This window comes from Amblyomma maculatum, chromosome 5 (assembly GCF_055883805.1).
Source record: "Amblyomma maculatum isolate TAMU_Amacu chromosome 5, ASM5588380v1, whole genome shotgun sequence".
NCBI classification, from domain to species: Eukaryota; Metazoa; Arthropoda; class Arachnida; order Ixodida; family Ixodidae; genus Amblyomma; species Amblyomma maculatum.
The window spans coordinates 133,705,732-133,728,696 of NC_139348.1; the positions used below are offsets into that span (position 1 = coordinate 133,705,732).

General features: G+C 46.6%; 1 protein-coding gene across 1 annotated transcript; it reads left to right on the forward strand.

The window, feature by feature from the left end:
• The first annotated feature begins 857 nt into the window (after positions 1-857).
• Positions 858-19,182, forward strand: LOC146189611 (RING finger protein 151-like). The gene is made up of 4 exons (XM_084604371.1): positions 858-1,276; positions 4,060-4,310; positions 6,050-6,308; positions 17,826-19,182. Exons 1-4 carry the CDS (start codon positions 1,243-1,245, stop codon positions 18,233-18,235), a joined length of 954 nt encoding a protein of 317 aa, XP_084460497.1. The 5' UTR covers positions 858-1,242; the 3' UTR covers positions 18,236-19,182.
• Positions 19,183-22,965: the final 3,783 nt, after the last annotated feature.

Below are 22,965 nucleotides of genomic sequence, written 5' to 3' on the forward strand. Positions count from 1 at the left end.
AAAAACTCATACTGCAGCTTTATTGAATGTAAAGCTGTGTAAGAATAGTAAATAACACAAGGCATGGGAGAAAAAACAATATGCAATAGTTGCTTCAGCTTTGTGATGTGCAAAAAAAAATTAAAAAATGTAGAATACAGGGGCAGTATAGGTGCGCTGACAACTGACCGTAATTATTTCATGTAGCACAGAATTAATACATGCGGCTAAGTAATAAATATTGAGAAAATCATGCACACCAGAAGAACAGTTCACGATACAGAGAATTAAGTTTTTCGTTTATGCGCCGAATCCAAGGTGTATGTCCTTTGTGGCATGTGAATCCCCACGCGTTGTACAGCGATAGCTGTAGTCGGCTCACATTTCGCATTACCATTTTTACAAAGAGCAAACTAACGTCTGTCATCTCGCTTTGACGTAGCACGGAGCATCGGTGGAGCGCGTTAAGAGGAGGAAGGCTACAGCAGGCATAACGATAGTTCCCGCCAGAATTTGGTGCTAGGTCTCGCAATTGCAGCTAGGTAAGGAGCACTGTATTAGAGAGAATTGTGCACCTCACCGAAACCAAGGTGTGCTGCGGCGTTTTCTTTCGGCACTGCAGCTTCATCGGAAAAGTAACAAGAATGCAAACCTTGCCGGCGCCGAGCACTGAACCAGTACCTGAACGCATTTTTTCGCCCTCCATGACTGAAGTCTGAACGCATTCATAAATGGCGCCAGAAAAAATATATATCGTCGTCCGGTGGCAGCACCTGTCTCTCCTTACGTTTTTCTTTTTTCGTGCTTTCTCTCAATTTCATATATCGTCGTCCGGTGGCAGCACCTGTCCCTCCTTACGTTTTTCTTTTTTCGTGCTTTCTCTCAATTTTCCTTTTTGTGCGATTGCTCGACCGCTCGGAGTCGGCGCTCGGCGGGCAGGTAGACCAGTCAGGGTACAGGCAGCAGAGGTGTAGAGTTGCTTGAACGCTGTACTCATCGCGTCAGTTGCGAGTTGGTTGCGCTCACTTGCCCGTCGTCATCACGGCACGCTTGCAATCATCGGTAGGGCTTCTTAAACCAGCGTTTTCCCACATCCGTGGCAGTGGTGTAAACTGCAGCGGTCCGCACGCGCGAAATCGGCCACGCTGGTTGTTTACCTTTGACGCCTGGCCCATCGCGACCTGTGTTCGACGAACTTCGCCGCTTCCCGCTTAGCTGAGCTCATCGTTTCGGCGGACTTTCCCAGTTGCCTGCCTTCGAAGAATGGCCCGTCGGAGGTCGTCGTCCTCTGCGTCATGTAAGCATTGCGACTCTTTGTCTGTCGTATACGTCTACGATACGAACAATGCCTGCATGTCGAATTATCATTTAAGCAGGCCGAGCCGTCTTTTGCAATACAGAAAAAGCATGTTTTATTTTACCTTTGTTAACTTGCAGAGAAGCGCGGCTTGGGCTTTCGGAGAGATTTGTCAGCGAACAGCCGTCATTAATTTCAGTAGTTCCTTGCTTCACTGTTTCCATGCACCTGTAGTGTCACCGAATAGTCTGGTTGCGTAAAGTGCGAGAATGAGGACAAATGCGCTTAGAAATTGTGCGGCGTGATCCATGACCGAGTGGCCACATTCTTCACGTTGTTCGTGCCCCTGGGCTTTTCAAGCGTTTCTCTGAGCACGTGCGCCTGCGCGATCGCTGTGCTTGATAGGCGATCATTTATGAATGGCGCAAAATTTAAATCGAAGCTACAAGACCCCGGTAGAGCACTATAACAAGGGCAGTTAATATTTCCTTAAAGCGACAGATCATTGGAAAGAAGCTCATTTGTTGAAATTTCAGGCTGGACAGCGGTGAAAAGATTCGCTGTAATATTCAGTCACCGAGCGGATTACTCTGTGCAAAAAGTTAAGGTGCCTTGCAACGTACACTTTTCCAGAATTTGTTCTCGTTCAGCAATATGTTCTTGCAAACTGTCTCCCGCCAAGTTTTTCTACTCATTTCTAGACATGTTCAGGTGCGGACATAAATAGACAGATCACAGTAATTGTAATTGCGCCTACCCCGCAGACATAAAGAAAATTAGATATTTATCCACGAGATAGTGCACAAGCGTCTACTGCAAGGCTGTACCCCTGCAGCCAGTTTCAATCAGACAATGTGTGAGAAACGTTAAGAGAGGCAGTAGCATGCTCAGTTTACTTTGGTCCGTGTCTGTATATGTGCCCTGGAGTTCTTCAATGAATCGTGCGCGCGAAAAAAAAAAAATGAAAACAAAGCTGGTTCGCCCTCTGGTCTCGCAGCCTTTTTTTTTTTTCCCAGTATCAGCAGGTGCCATTGTGGAGCCCAATTTACTGCTCTTTGTGCTGCAAAGCTATCTTCACAATGGCCTCATTGTTCAGGAAGAGTGTGAATGTTCTTGAGAACTCATGCTTGACAAAGAGCTTCTGTATTTGCTGCAGGCATTGACTTCATGCAGGCCAGCCAGGCAACACGTGATGAGAGTGCTTAGCATTAACCCACTTGTGCTTCTTCAATTGTACTTCCTGTAAATACAGTGTTGCATGTGAAAAGAACGATGTGCTCATGGTCTCCGAATAATTAATTTATCTGGTTGCCAGAATTTTCTATTACTGATATAGTATTTGCTTTCATGTAGCTTTCCTGGCTTAACCTTGCTCTGTTTTCAGCAAGAATGAATGTTCCATCCGAGCTTCCTATTAGAGGGCCACTGAGGACCTACAGATAGAAGGTGGCCTATATTGATACAGTGCAGTGTTCACTTTTCACTGAAAGTGGAACTTTTACAAAAAAAAAAAAAAAAAAAAAAGGTTAGGTGCTGCTATCAGCAAACAATTTAGCTGGTGAGCTGCATCCGTCTTCACAAATTTTTTCGTCATAGTTTCAATAGGTAACCCATTGTTTTTTGGTAAGGATGATGGGAAGATTTTGAAATGCAATTGACAAATTCATCTTTTCTGTCATAAAAAAAAAAAAGTCAGCATAACCAGAGTGAGTAACTCAGAGCAATAACTGGATAAAGTTGCCCTTAGTGCCCCTTTAGCATAAATAATTTACAGAAATTCAAGAGCAGTGCTGACGATCTGCTCTGTGTTTTGAAGTTGTGGGCAAATGCGGGGCCCCACTGTCCGGCATCCAACTTGTCTGGCTGAAACCGGAATCAGATTGCACTTTCTTGACAACAACCAATCCCCATAGATGCCCTATACCATTCCCAAACCGTAATCTTGCTGGTGAACAGCTTAACTGTAGGCAGTGAACTGTGACTTTCTGCTTATTAATGTAATTAAATGCCTTGTGAAAGGAAACATGTGAATATGCATCACTCCACACAGCCAGCATGATGAAGGGTTATGCTGCATAGTTCGCAGCTCCTGCCATTTGCAGGGAAGAAGCACCCCCGTCTAACGTTAGCTGTTTCCTGTGGCAACAAGCAAGAATGGTATGTTATAGAATGAAGCCCAGGTGAAGTAAACAGCATGCGCACGTATGCAGTACATCCTAGCTATAATGGTAATCGGCTACTGCATTTCATCGGGATTCAATTTTCTTATTGGCCCTTACGTACGGCTGCTTTTGGTAGCATTGCTTGTGCAGGGCAGTAAAAAGAAATGCAAGCAGTGCAACTTATTTGCTGTGCTGTTCAAACCTCTTGTTGGCGCGCTTGTACAGCCGCCCAAATCTTTGACTGGAATTCGTGATGGCCGCCTTTTCTGTGTTCCTGCGCCTTAGGACGTACAAAACTATTCGGAAGGTCAAGATTAAGCAAGGCCTTGCTGAACTCTTGCCTATACTTGGACTTTTCGCAGGTTAGCCCCTCTGGAACGCTCAGAGTCACAGGAAATGTGGCCTACCCGCACACCAGTTAAATGTTTGGGCGGCTGTACATTGGTTTTTAAAAACAACCTGCTAGTGCCTTTCTTGGTACAGTTGTAGACGACTCTAGCTTGTCTACCATACACTTGGCATTGTGTAATGCTGGTCTAGTTTATTCTACACTGGTTCCTGCTGGGGCCTTTGTGGCTTTTGGTATTTTATGAATAAAGCATAACTTCTGCCGCCCACCAGCCTCGCAGAATGCGGTGCCCGAGCTGACCTTGGAGGACTATGACCCCATGCCGGACGAAGAGCTTATTTGTGTCATCTGCCACTCGGTGTTGCGTGAGCCGGTGGAGTGCCATTGCCGGCATGTGTTCTGCCGGCGCTGCATCACCGAATGGGTGCGCAAGAACAACAGCTGCCCTGTGTGCCGCAAGCGGGCCGTGGCAGCCTTCATGCCCGCCCTGCCTCTCATCCAGAACATGGTCAGCCATCTGAAGGTAACTGTTAGGCAGGCTTTCTTCTTTTGGAATGAGATAAAGTAGGTCTGAGGTAAATGGCAAAGATGAGCCAGAAAAGGCATAAAATTCATATAAGTTGGCTTTATTCACAAATCTTGTTGCTGCATATTTCTTTAGTTCTTTAGTGTAGTAAACTTTAGTTACTGTTAAATTGACATAAGAAGGGATCATTATTAGACTTCATTGTCGAGCTTCCTGCAACAAGAGTGTCATAAGCTAAGTTGTACTGCATCAGTAAGGTTCACGTGCATTCATTAGGCTTTGATGCTGTTGCCCAGCACGATGGTTTAGATGTTGTGAATTAAGAATCTGGTTTTGGGGTACAAAGATGAGCATGCAAAAGGTGAGCTTTGTCGTTTCCAATATAATGCAGATTGAGCTGATTATCTGCATGTTTTTAAAAGAATATGCATAGCTGGGGCATAGCTGGGAAATAAATTGAAGATGTGGAGGGTGGAGAGGGAGGTATATAATGCAGGGAACAAACAGGTAGCTGATGGCCTATGAAGGAAGACTGAGTCGATTGCCGGGGAAGAAAAATATAGCAAGAGGGGACATCAGCAACCTGCAGTGCAAAAAGTCGCCACTGCAGCGGGTTCGGGCCAGAGGGGACAAACACCGAGTTACGTACTTGAACAGGCTTTATTATCCCCGACTACACGGCAAGGCACAACACTCAAATGCATGAAGAGGACAAGCTGTCGGGCTGTTTGGTTGTTGTTTTTTTTGCAGTGCGTAGCCAGACAAGGACAAAGCACGGAGGAACAAGTAGGACACACTGGTTCTGACACGCACAGTGCCTGTGTGTCCTACTTGTTCCTCCGTGCTTTGTCCTTGTTCAGCTACGCGCTGTAAAAAAACTAAAAGCGAGTGAACGTCCCACTCGCATACGAGGGTGAAATAAAACCACTGAATGGAGAAGCACACGCAAGGAGGTGAGAAGAGTGTTCAGCTGACCTGGTGTGGCTTCGCGCTCACGGCCCGTAGCGGTAAGTGCGTAAGGTGTTCAAACAACAAAAGTGCAACGGCAGTCTCCCAGGCGGAAAACAGAACTGTGCGCTTGCACGACCAACCGCGGAAAGACGGCGAGCCAGTTGCGAGAGGCGCTCTCCTCGGCTCGGATCGGGGAGAGATGTCCTGGGTAAGCCGGGAGGAGAGAAGTAAACCTGCGGGTTGTCGCTGCGGGAGACTAGGAGGGCCGTGGGGGGTGACCAGTGTGCCCTCTCCTCCACCAACCTCCCTATCAGCGCGCATAATCTCGCATGATAGTTATGTGCGACCGTTATAATGGGACGGGAATTCATGTGTATCCCCACAAGGTTTATGTCTTTCCCTGTTAATGGTTTGGTGTATGCCTTTTCTCACCAGTGCGGCTGTGTCTCAAATCTTTCAATCACATCTGCTGGGGTTAATGATTGAAGACAATAAAACTTCTTCTTTCCTCCTCCTCCTTGAGCGCACACACACATTCTTGTCGTAAACTTGTGTCATGAGCAGGACTGAAGGCTTTTCAGTTGTTTAGTTGGTTTGGAAACGTGCCAACGTACACTGCGATCAGAGACACATCACGAAGAATGAGGAACAGTAGACGGTACATAGCACTGTATGTTGTCTTGCTTTTGTTCATTCTTCACTATGTCTCTCCAGTTGGACTGTATGTTTTCGGGCTGGAAAGCCTATGTTGAAGCTGACACATTTCTCTGTGCTGGCCACCGCAGGTGAGGTGTCGCAATGCTGGCTGTACTGCCCGGGTGGCCGCGGAAAGCTATGCCAACCACGTGGGTGTGTGCGAGTTCCAGGAGGTGGGCTGCCCCAATGAGGCGTGCGAGCACCGGTGCCCGCGCCAGGCGCTCGAAGCCCACACCAAGCACTGCTCCATGCGCCAGGTGACGTGCGAGAAGGGCTGTGGGCTGGTGCTGACGCGAGACCGCCTCGATGGCCACAGCTGCCTGGACGAGCTCAAGCGCAAGTTGGACGGCAAGTGTTGCTTGTCTTTGCCGTGATGTTTTTCTCACTCATGCGGTTATGTGTGGCCTCAAGCGCAAGTTGGACGGCAAGTGTTGCTTGTCTTTGCCGTGATGTTTTTCTCACTCATGCGGTTATGTGTGGCTAAACTTGTTACAAATGCAGTCAGTGACCAATGTAAAGAGGCAAAATAGGTATACTGCAAGATTCTTCATTTGTGAAGATGAAGTTGAGATTTTTGGAACCATAACGATTTTGTTGTGAGCAGGAAACCAGTTTGAGGTCTGAAGTGTCGATTTCATCATCCTTTAATTAGTCAGTGAGTGCATTCCACTGTATGCAGTATGATAGCTCAACGGATGAAATTTTATCCATCATAGTTACGTCTGTGAAAGTTCTCAGTGAATGACTATTGATGGTGAGTCATTCTTCGACTTAGATGAAAGGTGAGCAACAATTTAGGGCCATGTTGTTCCCATAGATATGTCAGGCCATGTTGACCAGGTTTCATTTGATGTACTTCACCCCAGTGCAGTTAAGAGCCGACCAAATTTTCTTCATCGCATATACTTCAGCCGGTAAATAATATGTTGAGAACATCTGTGTAGTGAACTAAGGGACACTGATTACAAACCTATATTTGTTTCAGTCAGTCACAAAAGCTTTTTTTCGAACGCAACACTACGCCAACTGGCTCGGCTTGTCGCATATGCTCGTATGCCATAGCCGCAAATGGCAGGAACTGCCAACTTGGGTCTCTCATTTCACATGGAACGGTTATGTCAGAATCAGCTTGCCAGGACCCTGGTATTCACGTTATCCCTATAGACCACAAAGGCACGTTCATGCGGCTTGGTTAAAGGCTTGGATCCAACAGCAGCCGCTGGGCGGCTGCTCATCGCGATTCTCGTGCACCAATGTGAAGAAGCTGAAGTTGGATGCCGACCGTCTCTCAGTGCTCTCAGCGTGCTGTCTGGTGCTTCTGGATCAAGCCCCCATTAAAACCAACCAGCTGGTTATGAGTCCAAACGGCTGCGTGACACTGATGGAGGTGCGCAATATATGCGCGCTTTGCCTCGCTGGAATTTGCCCATTATGGAGAGCGCAAAGGAAATGCAGCTACGACAGAACGAAGCGAGGAAGAGGCGTGTTCAAGAGACAGCAGAAGAACGCGCTGCATGACTCGAGAAGCATCGTAACAAAGATGCGGCTAGAAGAACTGCGGAAGAGATTCGAGAGCGTCGGAATGAGACGCTGCATTCGCGTATTCATAGCCATGCAGCCGTTTCCTTCGCAGTTCAACCAGGGTTAACCAGGGCTAAACCACAGCCAACATTTTTTTTTTTTTTTTTTTTTTTTTTTTTTTTTTTTCGAAATCTGGGTAAAACTCTCAGAAGGTGGTTTGCCTGTCTGGTTCTTTCAACTCTGTTCTTAGGATTTTTTGCGTGCATATATTTTATCTTTGGAGTATTGGTGAGTTTCTTTTGTACTAACAACCAGAATCTGTTGGCTTGTTTAGGGTTTGCATCCAGCACCTATTTGGTTGGCTTTGCAAACAAAGATGGCTCATTGGCTCACTGTTTGACTGCCAGTGAAATCTTTCTTTTCTCTAGCAGTCACATATCGGCTTTGTGTAGCCCTTATTGTTCTTTGGTGGTATCATGAGCATGTGTCTAGTTCACGTACAGTCAAAGCCCACTAAAGCGAATACCACTACAGTAAAATTTCCACTAAAACAAAGGATGTTGTTACAGGCAAAGCGAGTTCAAATGAAAGCCCTGTGCACCAAGTTTATGACGACTGAACATATTAAAAAAGCCCAGTAAGAGCAATAAGTTCACTCAGAAATCAGACGTCCTGCGTCTAAGTTTTGCCATGTCGGAAGCGCAATTTTATCTTGCACAAGAGTTGCAAGCCTATGTCGAGGCTCAATTTGGTATGGCGTTTCACTAATGCTTACTTTAAAACATGTTATCCCATATGTTCATTTGACTATTCTATACTAGCACTGCTTTCCGCAGCATCAGAACATCGCCTGAGCACCCATCGCAGCTTCTGTAGTGCTGCACGTAACAACTGGCATGTGTTATGTTGGTTATCCAAGAACATGGAGGAGTAGGGCCTTGCGAGTAGCGGGAGGTTTGCTGGCGTACTCACATGCGAGTTCGTAGATGTTGTAGGCGTCTTTCCAGTCCTCCCATGCTTGGTGCGGGTTGTCGCCGGGCTCGAAGTGAGGAGGTGGTTGCAGAAACACACTGGCCATATTTACGGGGTTCTAGGTTATTCTGACACCATGTTATGTTGGTTATTGTCGGAGAGACTGGCGACACGGACCAACCCAGTTGTGAACAGAAAAGAAACTAAGGTTTATTCAGGATTTGAACTTGGGTCGCGGTTACGTAGGTGGCGCTGTCTGGAGCCTTGTTAGGATTGAGGCGGCCACGTAAAGATGGCGCTACAGGATGAGAAGCAGAGTTGCAGTTGTGCGTATACAGTCAACGACTGATTTTTCGGACGCCCAAATTTTCGGACATGCCCGATATTTCGGACATCTTCGCGGCACTGCCACGAGCCCCATAGAATCAATGTATAAAAACATCTGTAATTTCGGACGCTCGAACATCCCACCGTCCAATTTTTCTGACTTTTTGACGCCTCGGAAGGTCCTCGAAGGTCCTTTGGCTCCTCGCGCAGCGCTCTTGCGAAGGAAATCGACTTGCAGCCGAAGCATATCACAACTTTAAGCCACAACTAGCCGAATCTAGCCGTCACACATCGATTTGGTCTGGCCACACTGGCTATGTTCACCAGCGCCAATTTTCGGAGGCGCCGCGGCTATGGTGCTCTATACCGCGGCGGCGGCGGCGTTTCGTTGTGCATTTTGACTAGCGTGGCGTGTTGTTCCGCTGTTGTGTGAAGTGTGCTCTGCGACGCTAGGCCTAGGTGCTTCGACGTTCGTCAAGGAACTCCACTGTTCTGAACTTGAGGATTTCGCTTGCCTGCGATGGCCCCCACTCCGTCTTCGTCGTCCTCGCCAATGGCATCGAAGCGCGGAAAGCAGTACCATCGGTTTGCTGTTGGAATGCTTGCGGACGCATGGAAAGCGGTGAGGCAAGACACGATTCGCAACTGTTTTCACCACGCAGGCTTCGTACTCGCCACAGAGGCAGTGGACTGTCTCGAAAGCACCGACGCGATTGAAGTGTGCCCGCCCATGGACGACGTGATCAACGACCTCCGCTCTGCTGGGGTTTCCATACCCACGGAAATAACTTTTGAGCAGTTTGTTGACGCGGACAACGAGCTCGACTTCTGCGCAGAACTAACTGACGAAGAAATAGTCCGTCAGGTTGTGGAGGATTCAGAGGACTTCGATGTTGAAAATGAGGAGCCAACGCCCGCGCTGCCTACGAGCGCCGAGTTGACGCGAGCATTGTTGACGCTTTCATCCGTCTACAGTGCTGATATGACCCTTGCTCAGATCGAGGAGAATACGATCGCATGCAAGCGGAACGCCGTCCAAACGACCATCAGCCAGTTCTTCAAGCCACTGCAGCAATAACACCGGCTGCCCTGACGACACATTCATAATAAACCGGCAGTCTGCTGCATACAGAGCTTTTGAGTGCCTCTTTTCTTAGCCACTTCTCTGATGCTGTGGCAGTGTTTCGGAAGCGTGGTGCTTCGCCCTTGACCCTCTAGATACGAGAAAAAAAAGAAAAAAGGTGCATTTTTTGCATACATTCATTTTTTCGGACTGCCTGAATTTTCGGACGTTTTTGAGTTCCCTAGAGGGTCCGAAAAATCGGTCGTTGACTGTACATAACAGCATGGAGCATAGAAACTGTGTTGTTGGTGCAGCTGATGCGTCTACTACCACGATTACCGTATTTACTCACATAGTGATCGCAAAAGTGACGCAAATTCAGGGGTGCATTCATAATGTGGAGTAAGTTTTCTGCGAAACTTTCTGAGCATCGAAAACGCAAACAAGTTGCACGTCAAACTTCTTAAAATAGCTATCACGATCATAATTGAGTGTAGCTTACCTTTGTAATAAATGCACACATTGCATAAGCATCACATGAATTGCGCACTGCCCTTTTATTTTTTTCTCATTCATACTCTAAATCAGAGTTCAAATCCTTACAGTCGTTTCTGCATGATTCATTGTCAGAAACGGGAGTGTCGTCGCAGGGAGCATTTTCACAGTCCCGAAGTGCGTTTAGCGTCCAGGTCTTCTTAAATCTTTTGGCCACTACCTCGTCGGGGATACCACTCCACACTTCGGCGATCCACGAGCAAAGCACCTCCTCGCATAGCCTTCTGATCTTTCCGCTCTGTGTCAAATCATGTTGGCCCGCCGCCATCCGCTCTGCGCAGGCTTCGAACATTGTCCTTGAATAGTTTGTTCAGTGACACGTCGAGACCCCAGAAGCGAGGGAAGCAGTGCTCCTTGTCTTAGTCCCCAAACAGTCGTTATCCAATTGACCGTTAGTTCTGCAGTCATCCAACCTTTCAATTGAGCACAGATATGGATGTCATGGGAAAAGTTTCCCTTTGGAAGAGTCTTGCGTTTAAGTATAGCGTATGGTGGCAGCTTCCGCCCATCGGCCGTCACAGCAATCATGACAGGACATCGCTGTTTTTCTGCACCAGATTTGTTCGCAAGGACACTCCGAGCGCCCTTCTCGTTGACCATTGCGTTTTGGGGCATGTCAAAGGTCAACGGAGTTTGATCGGCATTCCCCATTTGCGACAAGAGGTAACCACTCTTTTCACGGAGCCTGGGGACGAAACAATGACAGACTGTTGCCTTGTTTTCATACGCTGATAAGAGCTGCTGGCATGACGACATCCGCCACCTCAGCGAAAGTCCATTTTGTCGCATAAAGCTAGCCATCCAAACGGAGCCAGCACGGAACTCCTTTGCAGAAATTTTCAACTTTCTGCTAGTTGTGCGCGCCTGTATTTATAACATTTCTAATGATACTACACAATCATCTTTGCACAGGTCCCTTACGTATTCAAGGACCACCTCCTCAATAAAAGGGAATTTGCCCGTTTTGGGTCAGCAGAAAGCCCGGCGAGTCTTGTTAGTAGCTATCAGCTTCTCGTGCTGCTTTTTTCAGTTGTGTATCCAGATTTCGTAGATGCCAAAATGCCTGCCGGCAGCGCGGTTGCCATACCTCTAGTGCATAATCAACAGCCTTGAGCTTGAACACGGCAGTATAACGCTTATACCGCCCCATGGTGAAATGGCACCGAAGCTCTCACAAAGTGACAAAACACCCCACCGACCTGCAAAACGGCAAACCCCGCAGCACGCGTTTTACGTCTGATTTCATTTGCCGCCAGGTGGTTGACATAGCAGTGTAGAATTCAGCCTTGATTCCGAGTATATTCTACACACTATAATTCAACAGATGGTAAACAGATTCTCACTTGGATGAAATGGGAGAGGGAGTGGAAGGTTTAGAAGGCGCAGCCCGGTAATTCTACAGATGCAAGCACGATCATCATCAACTAGACTTGGTGTATGACAAATCGCAGTGGCAAGTTCGGAGTGGGACCATTGCGCAGGAAATCTAAAAAAAATTGATTTTTGGCCACAAAATTCAGGGTTGCGATCATTATGAGAGTGAATGCGGTGTGTTGTCATTGCAAGATTCGCCTCTCATGAAAGGCTCAGGGTGGTCAGTATGTATCGTTCAAAGTGACTTGTTAATCTTGTCAATGCTGCGACGCTTGCCTTAGCCTCTTTCTGTGCGGCATCTTGTGGAAAAGGCGTTCAGTGCAAGAAGTGATGTAATGCCATAAGTAGCACTGCATACCAGGGAGTCTGTACCTTTCTATTATGTTCTTAAGGTTTTTCTCTACGATGAAAGACCAAATGTCGTTGTGACATGTCTTGACGGTTCCCTAGCATACCAGAATTTAGAATCACCCAAAAAATTATTTGATCAGAGTTATCTCTGTTGTTGAACACTGTGCCATTACACCGCTGATATTCATTTTTTATGAACCTGTCTTCTTGGAAGGGGTGTGGCATTTCCTTTAGCACTTAAGCATTTGGCTCATGCTAGTGATCAAAGGCAAGGATGTCTCCTATTGGTGTATCTGTAGTGAGACCTTGGAGGCCAGGAACTATCTCTCTTCAGAAGAGTCATGTGTGGAATGTGTGCCATCGCTGTTGCATTTCTACATTCCATATCAAAGGTCAATTCTTTTAGTTGCAGCCACCACCTGCTGTTTCAGAGCAGGAGAGTCTTTGCTGATAGTATGAAGCTGTCCATCTGCTACGATTTCTCCCAGGCCATCCTTTGGCGTCCATGTGCACCTCTGTTGCACCAAAATTGCCTCTTTTTTTTTTCGAGTGTGAGTGAATGCGGCATTGTGCTTCGGGTTTCATTTCCAAGCTGCTTCTTTAGGCATTTGTTGCGTTAGAGGCTTAGCGGTACTGGCAAACCCTTTTGCAAATCTGCAAAGTAGCTTGTGAGACCCAAGAATTGATGCACCTGGTGTGTCTTTGTAGGCTGCGGAAAGTCAGTGACACATTAGATCTTTAGACTCTCTGATTGCACTTCTCTGGCAGCGACGTGATGGCCAAGGTACTCTGCTCTCTTAAAGAAGAAAAAATACTTACTTAAACGCACTATCAGACCCACTGTCCAGAGGATACCAAAAGCATCCACAGATAGTCAACGGTCATTGTGGGTAGGAAGATGTCATCCATGTAGACGACCCTGGATGGTGTTGATCACTCTTCAGAACACCACCGGTGCATTGGCGAAGCCAAATGCCAACCGAACACACTCGTAGTGGCTACCTGGGGCAACAAACATAGTGTTGTCTAGACTTGTGAAGGAGCCCTTTCTCTTAGAATGGCTAGCTATAGCTGATCGTCTATCAATGGAAACAGATATCTGTCCTTCTTTTTCACACTGCTGAGAGCATGGTAGCCCACATTGAGTCATTGTTCCCTTGTCTTCTTGTGCACCAGCAGGGCAGGGTTGCTATAATTATATTTATAGCTGACATCAACATTGGTCTGCCTTGGCTTCTTGATAGTTATCTTGTGTGTGCCTGTTCTGTGAAGGAGAGTTGGCAGAGACAAAACTTCTCGGGCTTCCGTGCTGTCAGTTAAGTGTGGTCATTCCAGCGGTAATTGTGCAGCCGATTTATGGAACTTTGCTCAGTCTCAGTGCTCATCAATAAACCACTCGAGCTTTTCTCGCACAATGTCTGCTCCCATTTTGACCTCCTCACTAGGCTGTGTTAGTTGCCAAACAGCACTGTTGACACTCTGCTGCTACCTAGACGATGCTTTCATTCAAGTGAATAATCAATCCCAGCACAATCCGTTTGTCCACGTTGATAGACAGCTCTTGATTAGAAGTGTTCATCACGAGAGGTACGCATGTTTTTATTCTCCTCGTAAATGACGAGAACACAGCCTGATACGCGATGCTGTCATCTTTCTTGGCATCCAAGATTAACATCCTCAGAGTTGTGATGTGCGGTTGCCCTGGGAAGGGTTGCCCCACAAGCAGGGGTATGCAATACGAATCGTTGGGTGCGACCAACTTGGAAAAGTCTCGGCCTATATAATCTCCATTTGTGGACAGCTTCGTCAACTTCATGTACTTGAGTCTGCTTTTGTCCGCATCCTCATGCACATGGAGTTATGTATTGGCTACAAAGGTCAGCATAAGCCTTTGTGTCACAGCTATTCGCTCTCTCCATCATCAAGTGCCTTTCACTTACCACTTCCAGGCCTTGGAAATCGGAGCCCATGACATTCTAAGCAACATCCAGTAAGCTTTATGTATATAGCTCGTTCAGATGTAAAGGTTTCGCCATCACCAAAGCCAGAATTGTGAAAAGCATGTTGGAAAAATATATGCACATAACTCCATATCAAAATTTTCACACAAACATTCTTCGTGAAACATTGGGGCTGGTACCCGCCGTGGTGGTGCAGTGGTTATGTCGCTTGACTAATGCGCCCAAGGATGCAGGATCGAATCCCGGCTGCTTTTCAATGGAGGCGAAAAACAAGGCGCCAGTGTGCTGTGCAATGTAAGTGCACATTAAAGAACCCCAGGTAGTCGAAATTTCCGGAGCCCTACACTATGGAGTCTCTCATAGCCTGAGTCGCTTTGGGACATTAAACCCAATGAACCAAACCAGCATTGAGGCTGGTGTCAAACCATTTAGTTTCCCATTTGGCATCCCTCTGCTAGCCAAGTGGAGTCTAGTTTGCGATGATGACATATGTATCTCAGATTTTATGTCATTCATTGTAAGTGTAGGTGTCCACCTTGGAGTGAGACAGATATTGCGCCTTCCTTTCCCTGAAAACCAGTTAAAGACTAACACTGCCATACTCTCTACCAGTTGCTGAGTGTCAAAGTTATGGAATGAAAAGGGGGTTTTTAAAGGCGCTATCATGTCTACTCTTAAGGCGAAGCTTAAGAGTCCTTCAAATTATTTTCCTTTCAGTCTTCTTCCTTCGTGACTCAGCTGTGACTTTGAACAGTTGAGGTCATCATGGCCATAACCACTGCAGTTAAAGCAGAGGGTTCTTCTTTCTCATTCAAAAATTTATTCCTCCTCGCCTTTATAGAAGGGTCCTTGTGGTTGCATTTAGTGCTCAAGGTTGACCATGAGCATAAATTGCTGAGCTAGTTGGTACATAATTCTTACAAAGGTAGAACGAGCGAACATAGGACAAGACGGAGAAGGCACACATGCAACACCGCTGGACTTAAACTGCTCCATTTCGAAGAAAAAGCTGAAAGAATATTCATATATTTCCCTGTGAAACTGTTGAAATTAAAAAGAACCAACTTGGCATAAGTGATCCCTTATTGTCATGAATGCCTTCTTTCTTTTTTGGTCGGAGCACATGCTTGCGCAGGAACAATATATGAGTGTTGTTTCATCTGTTTCATCTTCGGAATAGATCAGTTGTAAGTCCAGCAGAGTTGTGTGTGAGCCTCCTCTGTCTTGTCCTGTGTCTGTTTTCACTCATTCCACCTCCGTAGGTGTCAAGGTTGACCCTGCTGCTTGGGTTTTGTTACTCTCGGTACAAAACTTAACCGCAAAACATCAAAACATGTTCAATTTTGGGAGCCACTTGGCTTGCACTGTGTAGGATTAATATTTCCAATTCATTCTTCTAGGCATTTGAGGCACTGTAGCAAGTCCTCTGGTGACTCGCACATCCATATGCTCACTGCTCTGATGGCATTTTCATCAGTAAGTCTCATTATGAGGTACTCTACTTAGAACTCATCCGTTAGGTCGCAGTAGCAACCTGACGGATTGGAATCCCACTGTCATTGCGAAGGCACGCTTGGGCTGCTCTTTCGATTCTGGCCAAGTCTTGGCAGCAGATGGCAGTACCAAGTCTTTTGTTGACCTGTCCAACCTCAACAGCACGTTGCAGGACATCAGTCGGTTGGTCTTGCAGTGGACTTTAGGTGATCTGCAAGTCTGGGCTGTTGGTCAGTTGGATGATGTCGGGTTAAAGGAGAATAGACACCAAACTTCGATTGCATTTTGAAGCAAAAGCTTCACTGGGCCAGCTGCGGCACGTTTTGCGTACACCATAGTTTGGCCTTCAGCGGCAGGCCTAGTGACGCACGGCCTGCTCGCCGCCTGCTTCTTCTTCTTCTTCGCACGTGTGATGCGGTGGCACTCCATTCTTTTGCTGCTGCCTTGCTTCTTCTTCTTCACGCGCCTGACAAATTTCATTCCTACCGGTACATATCGCCAGTCTCCGCTGAGCACCGCACGTGACGTCGCCACTTAGATATGCACCTCACTGCACATAAGCGGTGCTCTTCGGTTGCTGCGCTGCAAAGGGGGATATAAGCGGTAGAGCAGCCGCTCGCTTGCAAAAGGCGTATATATACCCTGAGAATTGCGGCGAGTCTGTAGTGGTATGCCATGGATGAGGAAGCAACGCTTAGTGTGAGCACTCTCTATGCTCGCCTACAAGCCAGATCTACTCATCCTGCCGTCATCACTTGCCGTGAAGAAGTGGAACATAGAAAAAAATGAAGTTGAGAGCTAATGAGCGATGGAAACTCTCAAAGAGTGAGAAGAGAGACTTGCAAAGCGACGACACAAGGCGCGGAGGGTACTTGTGACAAGAACAACAGAGAAACGGTGGCTGTAGCGCACCTCCACTGTCAACTTGGTTTAGAGAATATCTGGGAATGAACATAGCAGTATTTTTTTATTATTAACGTGATACAAATAATAGTTAACGGTGAATGCACACCTCAGTGTTCTCATAATCAGAATCAGACATGGTCGTAGCCAGGGACACTCCACATTTGTTTAATAAAAAAGAGGAATGCATGAAAAAGCAGTCTACCTCTGTTCGGTTTTCAATTATGCTAAGAAAATGCATTTAAAACAACAAATTAGCTGTATTGTCTAATGCGCACAAAAAGGCACTAGCCAGAGAGCGTCGAAATGAGCAGCGGACTACTCTGCAGTCTCTGCATGTCTGTTTTCTGAGCTTGAAGGGAGCGTCACCTCCACACGTGTCAGCCCCTCCCCCCCACTCACAAATCACGTTCACATGTGTACATATCCTTCCAGGGAAGATGGGCAATTCCGGTCTTCTCTCAGGACAGGCCAAGGTGTTGTTTCCTTGGGGACAGTGGGAAAGCCGTAATGTTGTGCCCTGAAGAGTGATCTGGCAGAACCGGCACGCATAATATTTAATAAGCTCATTGTGCTCGTTCAGGCCCATCTCGTGGTTCGTCGTCACTGCTCGAAACAGGGTCTCCTTCCACTTAAGGGTCACTTCCCTTCTCTCCTTTGCAAGTTATTTTGCCGTCGTAGTCCTCCTTATTCTTATCAGTTCTGCTTCTTTCTCCTCATCTCTGCCGTGGATGTATGCAGTACAGGGCACGCTTTTACACATACTGTTAAAATGACTCAAAACTGTAATATTAGCACAACAGGACTTGTGGAATGAACACTATAGGAAATGTGCAGTTGTCTTGTGTTTTGGAGATGGATGTGAGAAATCTCTCAGCAACCAAATTGCAGGTGACCAGCATTCACTATTTTGTGAAATATCTTTTGCTGTTTTTGTACTACAAAAGAATAAAAAGCACCTTGGTGGCAAGGTGGCTGACGCTGAGTTTGCCTGAAAAGAGGAAAATAGCACTAGCTAGATCACACTCGTAGAAAAACCAACAAGGCGACAATTGTGTACGAAGCGTCTTAATGGATCAAACATATCCCTGGTAACCATGTATTATTGTGAGTAGTCCTAAATGGCCAACTCGGAACTACTTTAGTCATGAATGCACATAGTGTATAGCTTGCCGTGTATGCTCTGTTAGAATGTAGTAAAACCATGTAATAGTGATAACGAACAAACACTGCAAGCTGAGCAGTGTTTGTTCAGACAAAGACAAAGGATTCAAAATGTCATGGTTGTTTTGTGTGAACTTGTGATTGGCTCATCTGGTGGTGTTGGCACTGGTGTGTTTCCAGAGGCCAGCTCCGAGCGGGATGACTGGAAGCGAAAGGCAGAGGGTGCTACGCAGGCCCTGAACAGCCTTCATGACACACTGCGTCGCCTGGGGAGCACAGTTGAGGGCCTGCAGAACAACTTGGGCGACCTGGGGTCACGACTTCGCTGTGCCGAGACTTTGGCTGCTTCGGGCCAGCGGACACAGCGGTCGTCAACGGCTGTGCGGACTCGCTTCCAGAATAACAGCAGCAACAACAGCGCCAGTCTATACCCAGGACTGTTGTTTGGCACACGAACGGCACAGCTCCTAGAAGAGATTGAGACTGACTCGGACCGAAGCTGGAGCCCCCAGTCAGAAGGTTCGCACGAGTCCCTTAGGGATGTGGACGAGCTCTTCCTAGATGTCAACGGCTGGGCAGGGGATGTCTAAATGTTTTTGCCTGTGCAATTGTTCTTTTCACTGTCCTAGTTTTCTCGGGTTTTGCTGAGCAGATGCATTGTAGTAGGGCAAATTTCAGCCTCGAATTCGTATCAGCAAGTGTCAGTCTTGAAGGGGGCATTATGGGCTGAGAGGTGGTTGTGCCTGAAATGGACCACAAATGCAACTCCAGGCCCCTAATCACTGCAGTGCAACGTGATGTTGGTTCAAGTGGCATTTATTTTGTGTGTGTGTGTGTGTGTGTGTGTGTGTGTGTGTGTGTGTGTGTGTGTGTGTGTGTGTGTGTGTGTGTGTGTGTGTGTGTGTGTGTGTGTGTGTGTGTGTGTGTGTGCTAACTTTTCCTCAATCCACACCACTCTGTCCGTAACCATCGGCATGTTGGCATATTGCATTTGTAACATGTTTATCGTTTCAATTTCAATTGCACTGATTTCTGCTAAAGCTTTTACAGTATATAGCCTTAATCAAGCGATGAACACTGGCTTGCATTGCGAGATCCTGTGAAGGGAGCGCAAAATGGCTTAAGTGCAGTGTATATATCCATGCTTTTTGTTGCGTTATTGCATACTGAAGGTCCGGTGTCTCACTGTTGCTTGTAGGAGGGCTTGGAACCAATAGTGTAAAATCCTTTGTCCTGAAAATACTCCCCTTGTAACTTGAAGGATGTGTACGCTTTGAAAAGTTAAAAACCCAGGGAATGCAGCAGCCTGCTTTCCTGGTCAGAAATCTGCTGGAAGAAGACATTGGAGATCTCTGGTGCATTGTCTTGTCTTAATATTTTTTGTCTTTGCGGTGTAGCATAGTGAGAGTTTGCAATAACCATTGGGCTTGGATTAACAGTTTGCAGTAACCAGGTATTCTGATTCTTCTTTTTGCGGTGTGTCAGTGTGTAGCTGTCATAGTAACTCTCGTAATAAATGGACTTATCGCCCCGAAAAGTATATGTGATTAGCTTGGTGCATTCGTCATGCTGGCTAGTACGTGGTTTATATTATTACATTTGGCATCTGGAATGTTGAGTCCTTTCATTATGCTTGTAAATGCAGTAACCAGCTATCTCCAAACTTTTGTAGCTTATTAGCAAATTCATTTCTGGGGAGTGGATCTTAAGTGGAGAGCACTGCAGTGGTTTTTGTGTATTCTATGAATGCTCGTGCACTTCAAACTGTTGTTTACATCTCAACCGTGGCAGCGTTCTCACTTCCCAGGCAAACAAAAAAAATGACCCCATTTCCAACCAGATTACTGAAGTGGAAATCACACCTTTTCTGGGTGTAACATTTACACCTCCAGTCAAGCGCAACCCCACCTCGTAATCTCAGCCCTTTCCATCTGGAAAATGACAATCCTGCAGGAAGTTCAACTAGAAATGTGCATTTCCAGCTGAACTGTGTATTCCTGACAAACGTCTTCAGAGTGTCCGTTTTCATAGCAGAAGCAAACAACGCGAGCACTGATTTGCAACAAATGTCTTACATGTAGTACATTTATGTACCAAAGACACTTATGCTAACACGGTCCACGGTCGACATGTATCTCACGGAAGGGCGACTGTGCACCATCAAGGTGCACATGGGTGCTTGGCCACCACGTTTGGCAGCTTTTGGCATGTTGCATGCATGCCAATCTGGACTTTCGTGAATATGCAAACTACAAAGCCTTGCTAATTTCAGAGCTCTTTTACTGGAAACAACACTTTTTGTAAACTGTAAAAGATGTGATCAAAGTATAGGTATTACCACCAAGCAGCATTTACATGGCAACACGAAAATGGCGGGATTGGGTGGGATGCAGCAAAGTTTTGGCTGTTGTAGTGAGCAAATCCGTATTTCACTGTGACTGCAGTGAAGCAGATAATCAACCCTACATCCCAATTCCATCATTACAGCACTCTTAAAGCCTTCAGGGGGAAAAACAAACATACATGAAAAAAACCTTCACAAGATATGAGTATTGTACTCTTGACACTAAGGCCCCCAGCAAGTATCTCTCTTCTTTAATTATTCTGAAGGAGTACAAAGTGGTGCATTGTTGGCGAAGCGCATTACGAAATGGCAGCTTATGCAAATGTGCTACACCATCCATATACATCCCTTTGCAACACCAGAAGCGCAGTGCTGGGAGGAGAATTCTTTCCCAAAATGCTACCTACTCGGCAAGATAAAACTCGTTATAGGGCTCCCTAATCAGTTACCCAGTACTCAGCCCTGCGATGGATTCATAAATATGGCAGTTTAACGATAAACAGTACAATTTTCAAAGCAATACTTCTCAGCACATCAACACTTGACCGAACTCAGCCTTTAGCATTGGCAGCTGTACACCCGTGAGCAAAAGTGTAGAGACCACGAGAACCGCTACATTGCTTTTTTTTTTTTTTCTGTATAAAAAGATGTGTCAGACAAAACCTCTTAGATAAGATGACAAATGAATTTAGGAGGGTACCGTATACATATCTCAGAAATAACCTCTTCACTGTCAGAAAATGCTGATGGGCAGTTTTCTCAAACCGCGTGGAGTATACCACTTTTGCTCACGACTGTACATAAGAATTTGCGATACGTTAATTTGCTCGCAGCTTTGACGGTCATACCCAACGATATGACCGAACACCGGACAGCCTTAGGTTTCAGAAACCCTCAGAAAATTGTTAAATGATGCCCCACATGGTTACGCGAGACGTGAATTTTATTGCTACTGCTGATGTGACCTTGAGTGACGTGAGCGCACAAAACTGAACTTGCGAAAACCGAACTATACTACGAGTGCGCTACTGCAATACTCTATGGAGGCAATCTGGTTCCAAAGCCTTTATTTCAGACCCACTTTTTATGGTTGAAATTAGCCTGAACGAGCATTCTAAGAGGCAAAAATTGTGACAGGATGTGAAATCAGTTGCTGCAAAAATGTCCCTCTGGAGTAACCTCTTTGGCTGCGAGCTGTCTCCGTGCACACAGTGCATCGTGGCACCCAAAGGACAGGAGCCATGGAAGGGAAGAAATAAGGAGAGGCCATTACATCACATTTTTTGAAGCCAGAAGTGAGGGCTCTACCTCACCCAGTTGGCAACAGGTTTGGGCATTGCAGCACGTTTACTGACACCAAGATTGCAGTGAAACATTACAGTAATTTTGCATTTTGTTTAAATCGAACATTACCGTATTTACTCGCATAATGATCGCACTTTTTTTTTTAAATACTGACGCAAATTTCGGGGTGCGATCATTACGCGGGGTAAATTTTGTACAAAAAATTTTTGAGCGCCGAAAACGCAAACAAGTTGCAGGTCAGATGTCTTAGAACATATATCTCGATTACAACCAAAAATAAAAGCTGAGTAAGGCTTACCTTCGCAATAAACACGCACATTAAGCATCACATGGAGTGCACAATGCCCATTTATTTTTTTTCGTCAGTACTCTAATCAAAGTCTGAATCCTCGCCATCCTCGCTTTCACTGCTGCACGACTCATCGGAAACGGCAGTGTCGTCGCTGGGAGCATCTTCACAATCCCACAGGAAGTCATCTTCCGTTCCATCCAAAGCATTAGATATGCCTGTCTTCTTAAAACTCTTAGTCACTACCTCGTCGGGGATACTGCTCCACGCTTCTGTGATCCACGAGCACAGCATCTCCACGGATGGCCTTCTAATCTTTCCGCTCGGCGTCAAATCATGCTGGCCCATCGCCATCCACTCAGCATAAAGTCGTCAAACGTTGTCCTTGAACGGTTTGTTCAAAGACACGTCTAGAGGCTGCAGCAGCGAAGTCAGGCCGCCAGGAATGACTGCAATGTCCGTGCGCAGCTCTTTCAGCTTGGCACGCACGCTGTCCACAAGGTTGACCCCTAAAACTGTCCAAAACCAGAAGCGAGGGAAGCAGAAATGCTCCTGGTCTTCTTCCCCAAACAGTCTTGATCCAGTCGACCATCAGGTCTGCAGTCATCCACCCTTTCATCTGTGCACGTATATGGATGCCACGGGGAAAGTTTCCCTTCGGAATAGTCTTCCGTTTGAAGATCACGTATGGTGGCAGCTTCCGCCCGTCGGCCGTCACAGCAAGCATGATTGTGCATCGCTGTTTTTCTGCGCCAGACGTCTTCACGAGGACGCTCCGAGCACCCTTCTCGTTCACAGTTGTATTCCGGGGCATGTCGAACGTCAGTGGAGTTTGATCGGTGTTTCCAATTTGCGACATGAGGTAACCGCATTTTTCGCGAAGCCTAGTGACGAAGTGATGGAAGTCTATCACTTTGCTTTCATACGCGGCTGGGAGCCGCTGGCACAACGACGTCCGCCGCCTCAGGGAAAGTCCATTCTGTCGCATAAAGCGAGTCGTCCAACCGGAGCTAGCGCGGAAATCCTTTGCGGCGATTCCCAGCTTCCTGGCAGTTGTGCGCGCCTGCGTCTGTATCATTTCTAATGACACTGCACGACCATCCTTGCACAGGTCCCTCACATATTCTAGGACCGCCTCCTCAACACGAGGGAACTTGCCCGTTTTGGGTCCACGGAAAGCCCGCCGCGTCTTGTTAGTAGCCATCAGCTTCTCGCGCTGCTTCTTCCAATAGCGTATCCTCATTTCGTCCACGCCGAAATGCCTACCAGCAGCGCGGTTGCCATGCACCAGTGCATAGTCGACAGCCTTGAGCTTGAACGCGGCGGTGTAACTGGCATACCGCCCCTTGGTGAAATGGCGTAAACTCGTACAAAAACACAAA